Here is a 7851-nt window from a genome sequence, read left to right as displayed (position 1 = left end):
CGATTATGAAAATCGTTGTCAACGAATGTCATTATCGATTAGTTGGTCTGCTTACGTCACGGGGAGCGTTTACTGGTACGCACACACACGCAAGGTCTCTCTCCCTCAGGCGCTCTGCTGAGCGCGCGCGCTACACGGTTTGGAGCAGTCTCTTCTGTCTCGCATGCGCGCTCTTGCTTGCGCGCTCTAGATTTCGGGAGTTTGAACTAATTCGCGGGCATCAGGGAGCCGCAATCAATATGCGGGAGACTCCCGGGACTTCCGGGATCTTGGGATGTCTGTATTTTGTCTCGAGCATCAGGTTGCGCAATCAGTTCGCTCGCAACGTAAGTGATGGATTAAAATAGCGCTACCGCAGAAATAGGTTAAATTAAAATGGTCTTTACAAAGCGAAGCACTAAATATAAAGGCAGTTAATAACAGCAGCAGTAAAATATTGTTTTTTAGTCACTGTACTCAGTGGTTTTCAGCGAATGCTTGTGCACTAATGCATAATTTCTCCTGTCCTTTACTCAAGCCTGTTAGCTTGCTGGGTAACGTTACCTCCATTCCGTTCTCTTTTTATAGCATTTGTCTACTAAGTTTTAATTGTTTTTCAAACGCGATCTACTGCGGCTCTACGTTCACACAATTGTTTTCAGTCTTTCTATATTTATTTAATCAATTTATCCTTATATTATTCTTTTATATATTATATATAATATATATATTATATTCTTTATCCTTATATTCCTTATATATAATTAATTTTAAATAAAAATTTAATGAATTATATATTTTAGATGTTTTTAGTTTGTTTTTAGTTCAGATATTCACATCTGAACAACATGTCTGTGTAAATTTGTTTTAACAAAAATTGTGTTAAAACATAATATGTTGGATATCATTTTTTTAACAATAATCATGTTTGTCAACTTGCCATCAGCAATTATCATTAAAAACAATGCAAATATTGATATTAGTAAAACTCAATGTGTGGCTTTTGCACTTTTTAAAGTACACTTTTACACATAATACCCTGATTTACGGTTTTATTTAGTTATAATAAAAAAAATCTAATTTAATTTCTATCCGATTAAACGATTAATCGAAAAAATAATCGTCCGATTAATCGATTATCAAAATAATCGTTAGTTGCAGCCCTAGTCTAAAGTGCACGGCGCAAGTGCACGTATTAATATTTTTTTTTTCCAGAAAGCTTATTTTATTTCATTTTGATAATATCGTTTCTATTTTTTAATGCATTTTTTTTTTTTTTTTTTTTTTACCTTTAAATGACTATATTTGATCAACAAATAATAAATAAATAGTAATTTAAGCACATTCCTCACATTCTTTCAACTTAAATTCAAAATAACTCACAATTTCATGCATAAACCTTTTTATTCAGCACAAAATATCTTTCACTGGGTGTCTTTGGGACCTCTTGTGGAAAAAAATAATATAACATGATATTTCATGACTCTTTCCACTAGATGGCCTTATAGGTCCTGAAGTCAGTTCATTCAGTATGCACTTAGATACACATGTAGACATTATAAAAAAAATTTTTTTGTAAAGTTTTAGCATTTTTAGTTTGAATTTTTAGGGTTTTCTATGTGTACTGAAGCATTCCATTCATCCCTAAAGGCGGGCGTACACGGTGCGAGTTCGGACACTCGGGAGGTTGTGAGATGTACACGTTAGGAGTCAGTTAACCTAATAATCGCTTCAAAGCAGCTGGTACACGGCACGACTGTCCTGCACGAATTTTATCCAGAGCCGGCGGCAATCACGTGAGCTTTCGCGCTAAACGCAGAGACCGGAGATTTCAATGTTGCAGGCAACTATAGCTTCAGATAGAAAAATGACAGAAATGTTTGTGCAAATGATTTGTTGAAAAGCAGAGAACAGTAGCCATTCCTTTCAACATGAATAACTTGAGAGAGAGTGAGTGAGTAAGTGAGAGAGTGAGTTTGTGAGTGACTGAGTGAGCGTGTGAGTGAGTGAATGAGAGAGTTTGTGAGTGAGTAAGTGAGTGACTGAGTGAGCGTGTGAGTGAGTGATTGAGTGAGTGAGTGAGTGAGTGAGTGAGTGAATGAGTGAGTGAGCGTGTGAGTGAGTGATTGAGTGAGTTTGTGAGTGAGTTTGTGAGTGAGTGTGTGAGTAAGTGAGTGACTGAGTGAGCGTGTGAGTGAGTGAATGAGTGAGTTTGTGAGTGAGTAAGTGAGTGACTGAGTGAGCGTGTGAGTGAGTGATTGAGTGAGTGTGTGAGTAAGTGAGTGACTGAGTGAGCGTGTGAGTGAGTGTGAGTGATTGAGTGAGTTTGTGAGTGAGTGTGTGAGTAAGTGAGTGACTGAGTGAGCGTGTGAGTGAGTAAGTGAGTGACTGAGTGAGCGTGTGAGTGAGTGATTGAGTGAGTTTGTGAGTGAGTGAGTGAGTGAGTGAATGAAAGAGTGAGTGAGTGAATGAGTGAGTTTGTGATTAAGTGAGTGAGTGAGTGAATGAGTGAGTGTGTCAGTGTGTGTATGTGAGTGAATGTGTGAGTGTGTCAGTGAGTGAATGAGAGAGTTTGTGAGTGAGTAAGTGAGTGACTGAGTGAGCGTGTGAGTGAGTGATTGAGTGAGTGAGTGAGTGAGTGAGTGAGTGAATGAGTGAGTGAGCGTGTGAGTGAGTGATTGAGTGAGTTTGTGAGTGAGTTTGTGAGTGAGTGTGTGAGTAAGTGAGTGACTGAGTGAGCGTGTGAGTGAGTGAATGAGTGAGTTTGTGAGTGAGTAAGTGAGTGACTGAGTGAGCGTGTGAGTGAGTGATTGAGTGAGTGTGTGAGTAAGTGAGTGACTGAGTGAGCGTGTGAGTGAGTGTGAGTGATTGAGTGAGTTTGTGAGTGAGTGTGTGAGTAAGTGAGTGACTGAGTGAGCGTGTGAGTGAGTAAGTGAGTGACTGAGTGAGCGTGTGAGTGAGTGATTGAGTGAGTTTGTGAGTGAGTGAGTGAGTGAGTGAATGAAAGAGTGAGTGAGTGAATGAGTGAGTTTGTGATTAAGTGAGTGAGTGAGTGAATGAGTGAGTGTGTCAGTGTGTGTATGTGAGTGAATGTGTGAGTGTGTCAGTGAGTGAGTGAGTGTGAGTGAGTGAGTGTGTGAGTGAGTGTGTGAGTGAGTGTGTGAGTGAGTGTGTGAGTGAGTAAGTGAGTGAGTAAGTGAGTGTGTGAGTGAGTGTGTGAGTGAGTGTGTGAGTGGGTGTTTGAGTGAGTGAGTGATTGAGTGAGTGAGTGAGTGTGTGAGTGAGTGTGTGAGTGAGTGAGTGTGTGAGTGAGTAAGTGAGTGTGTGAGTGAGTGTGTGAGTGTGTAAATGAGTGAGTGAATGTGTGAGTGTGTGAGTAAGTGAGTGTGTGAGTGAGTGAGTGAGTGAGTGTGTGAGTGAGTGTGTGAGTGTGTGAGTGAGTGAGTAAGTGAGTAAGTGAGTGTGTGAGTGAGTGTGTGAGTGAGTAAGTGAGTAACTGAGTAAGTGAGTAAGTGAGTGTGTGAGTGAGTGTGAGTGAGTGAGTGAGTAAGTGAGTGTGTGAGTGTGTGAGTAAGTGAGTGTGTGAGTGAGTGTGAGTGAGTGTGTGAGTGAGTGTGTGAGTGAGTAAGTGAGTAAGTGAGTGTGTGAGTGAGTGAGTGTGTGAGTAAGTAAGTGTGTGAGTGAGTAAGTGAGTGTGTCAGTGAGTGAGTGAATGTGTGAGTGTGTCAGTGAGTGTGTGAGTGAGTGAGTGAGTGTGTGAGTGAGTAAGTGAGTGAGTGAGTAAGTGAGTAAGTGAGTGAGTAAGTGTGTGAGTGAGTGTGTGAGTGAGTAAGTGAGTAAGTGAGTAAGTGAGTGTGTGAGTGAGTGTGTGAGTGAGTAAGTGAGTGAGTGAGTGTGTGAGTGAGTAAGTGAGTGTGTGAGTGAGTGTGTGAGTGTGTGAGTGTGTGAGTGAGTGTGTGAGTGAGTAAGTGAGTGAGTGTGTGAGTGAGTGAGAGAGTGGGTCAGTGTGTGAGAGAGTGTGTGACAGTGTATGCGCACGCTGTATGGTTGTTGGCACTGAGGTACAGCCCCATCGATCTAGCCTGTGACGTGGTTGTGTATGACTTGGCAATAGAAATCACAGATTTCCACACCATTTCTCCCGAGAAAAAAAAAAAATCATCTGCGAGGTCGTAAAACAGCAAAAATCGCACCGTGTACGCCCGCTTTAAGGGGGTCAAATATACCCGCGAGGAAAGGATGAAGAAACAAACGTGAAAATAATAACTGCGTCGGACTGAAACTAGCAAAAAACACTGCATTGCACCGGGTTAATGATACGGCCCATGAAGTCCAGATCTTAAGTTCATTGAAAGTCTGTGGGATGTGCTGGAGGAGACTTTACAGAGTGCTGGACTCTTGCATTGTCAATACAACATCTTGAGCAAAAATTGATGCACCTCTTGATGGAAATAACATCACAAAATTTATTTCCATCGAGAGGTGCATCAATATCATGTATACAGCATATTTATTAGCAGGTGGTCATAATGTTTTGGCTCAACGGTGTAGAACATCTGTTTTTTTTTTTTCGGAATCCCGTTGATTGTCTTTTATCATCCAAACATCTGTGTCTCTCCACCAGTTCCGCTCTCTCTCCACGGTGTCCGAGTGCCTGTTTTCCCTCATCAACGGAGACGACATGTTCGCCACGTTCTCGGATATGGAGCAGAGCGGGACGCTGGTGTGGGTCTTCAGTCAGGTGTATCTCTACTCCTTCATCTCGCTCTTCATCTACATGGTGCTGTCGCTCTTCATCGCACTCATCACCGGAGCCTACGACACCATCACGGTGAGTCCTGCTGTCCTCAAACCGAACTAAAGTAAGAAAATTAATTAAAGGGTAAGTAGTTTGGCGTTTTACAAGTAAAGCCCTGTTTTAAGATCGTTTCTGATGAAATCGAACGGTTAAGATTAAAATTTGGACACATGCTGCTGTCCCGAGAATTTTAGGTTTTTGTGTTAGCACCCCCCCACCTATACAATGGTTTCATAGGGTCACTGGAACAATCATTCATATAAACGCATTAAACTTTAGTTAACAAAGACGTGAAACTCACAGAGTGGTCTGGGGTGTGCACTGATATGCTCACGCAAAAATTGCTGCAAAAGATGCTTTCCAACAAGTTTTATCGTAGTTTTTGGAAGAATGTCCGGTTGTGAGGCGTTTGGAAAAATAGGTCCACAGTTTTACAACGAATGGTAAAACACCTATTGGAAAGCATCTTTTGCAGCGATTTTTGCGTAAACTAAAGTTTAATGCGTTAATATGAATGATTGTTCCAGTGCCCCTATGAAACCATTGTATAGGTGGGGGGGTTGCTAACACAAAAACCTAAAATTCTCGGGACAGCAGCATGTGTCCAAATTTTAATCTTAATCGTTCGATTTAATCAGAAACGATCTTAAAACAGGGCTTTACTTGTAAATTAATTTAATCCCTTTAAATTAAATCTGAATAAAACGAATATAAAAAATGATAAAACCAAATCGACATATTTACACAAAATAACAAAAACTTGAAGGGGTGGTTGATTATGAATTCACTTTTAATTAGTGTGTAATGTTGCTGTTTGAGCATAAACAACATCTGCAAAGTTACAGCGCTCAAAGTTCAGAGCAAAGGGAGATATTTGCTTTTACAGAAATCACTTTTTAAGGACTACAATAAACGGCTGGTAGGGACTACAATGAGCTTCTCCACGGGTTAGTGACATCACGAATCCTAAAAGTAACATAAAACCCGTCCCAGGGAACACGATTTATAGATTATCGTGACAGAATATGCTAATCAATGACTAGAAGACAACTACACATAAGCTACATAAAGTCATCAACTAACCAATCAGAAATGTCCTGTTGCAATCTACATGTTGTCACTTCTTCTTGAGTTGTCATCATTGTCCGACTTCAGTTTAAACATAAAAGGCAGAACAGTTTCTGACATTTTAGTGCTACCTGCGTGAGGTAATTGGAGCTGCAAACACACACACACACACACACACACACACACACACACACACACACACACACACACACACACACACACACACACACACACACACACACACACAAGCTCCGCCCTCTGTGTCGGGAGCAGCAGCTCATTTGGATTTAAAGGAACACACACAAAACGACGAGTTTTTGTCAAGTACACATGGCTGCAGCCCGCAGATCAGGGCGGGGCTGTGTAGCACGTGTAGCCCCGCCCCACACTTACTCTGATTGGCTCATTCATCTTCAATAGGAATACATGATAGAAAATAGTGTTCGTAGTTGGTGTAGGTCAGAGAAGTGCATGGATAGATGAGCGAATGCCATCAATCAAGTTACAAAACTGTAAAAGAGAGGTGTCTAATGCTACATAAATAAGTTAGAGCTTAAATAGGTTGAGCTCAGTCTAGAATAGAGCACACCTAATCTGAGATAAGATTGGCTTTATTTTTGTCTTGGACTCATACGATACAATAATGTTGTTTGAATACAAGTGACATACGACATGCATACAACATCCTATCAACATATCACACAAAATTTACAATACATACATTAGCTCTAAACCAACTAAATTACACACTGCCCATCGTGCAACCCACCTGTGATCACTATAATAAAGAAAGAAAAAGAAAATGGGTACCTTAATGGATTAATATTAAATAATCAAAATATCATAAATGATTTAGAATAATTCATAATTCATTCCTCAACCTGAAGACCTGAACCTCCTGCTGTGGATAATCGACCGATTGAAATGTTGTAAGGTCGTACGTACGTTAGCCTAAATGCCACCTTAATTTACCAAAATAATCATTTCAGGGATATTGTGAGCTACAGGCTAATGTTTTTTCCCCTTCTGTGCATTTTAATGAAAGCTTTGTGAAACTGCACGGCTTTTCCAGTTTTTTAAATGACATACTTCGTCCTACACCAACTACGAACACATTTTCTATCACGTACGCCTATGAAAGACGAAGGAGCCAATCAGAGTAGATATGGGGCGGGGCTACACGTGCAGCCCCGCCCCAATCTGCAGGTCCAATTTTAACATGCTAAAAAAATTATCTGTGGGGTATTTTGAGCTAAAACTTCACATAAACACTCTGGGGACATCCTACATCTAAAATATCCCTTTGGAGTTTGAGCTTTGTAACTTGCAGATCTTTTTATGCTCAAACAGCAACATTACACACTAAACAAAAGTTAAAGAAATGGAAAAGCATACTAGGACCCCTTTAAAAACGCATGTCTGAAATGTGTAAAAACGGCTGTGTGTGTTTCAGCAACAAACGCAGGACACGCCGCATGCGTCTGATCTGCACCGGTTCATCGCCGAATGCACCGACACACCGACCTCTGGAAACTTCCACTGTCCCGAGCCGTCCACCTGTTCACTCTTCTGCTGCTTCAGCTAGAGTGTGTGTGTGTGTGTGTGTGTGTGTGTGTGTGTGTGTGTGTGTGTGTGTGTGTGTGTGTGTGTGTGTGTGTGTGTGTGTGTGTGTATGTGTATGAGTGTGTGTGTGTTTGGACGGACATGCACTCCATTGTTTGTTAAGATAAACTTGTTTTAATTCCCTTGTTTTATATTTAAATCCGTTATAATTAATGAGCAGACTGTGTTTGCATATTCATGAGCATCTCGGCCAGAGCAGGTCAGGTGACCAGAGGAGGTACAGCACACAAACTAACACCAACACGTTTCAGGTGTTTAGAGGAATCTCAGTCACAACAACATGTCCAGGTCAGATTTCAGAAAGAAAGATGGAAAGTAAAAAATATAATGGGATTTAAAAAAAAATTGAATCCTTTTTTAGGACCATTATGATGTTTTGCTTT

At 40.7% G+C, this 7851-nt stretch overlaps 1 protein-coding gene across 2 annotated transcripts in view; it reads left to right on the top strand.

Annotated features, from left to right (window-relative positions):
* Positions 1-7452, top strand: part of mcoln1b (mucolipin TRP cation channel 1b) — a 22739-nt gene extending 15287 nt beyond the window's left edge. Inside the window, exons 12-13 of one of the 2 annotated variants that reach the window (XM_077202123.1) lie at positions 4604-4810; positions 7299-7452. In XM_077202123.1, coding sequence (XP_077058238.1) covers positions 4604-4810; positions 7299-7430 — 339 coding nt within the window. In that variant the 3' untranslated portion in view covers positions 7431-7452. The remainder of the gene's footprint in view (positions 1-4603; positions 4811-7298) is intronic. The other variant, XM_077202124.1, reaches the window with a different exon arrangement.
* The last annotated feature ends 399 nt before the right edge of the window (positions 7453-7851 follow it).

The sequence above is a fragment of the Siphateles boraxobius genome, unplaced genomic scaffold (assembly GCF_051911475.1).
Source record: "Siphateles boraxobius isolate OS27281-9 unplaced genomic scaffold, OSU_SipBor_1 49, whole genome shotgun sequence".
NCBI classification, from domain to species: Eukaryota; Metazoa; Chordata; class Actinopteri; order Cypriniformes; family Leuciscidae; genus Siphateles; species Siphateles boraxobius.
This window is presented reverse-complemented; position numbering and strand designations above follow the sequence as displayed.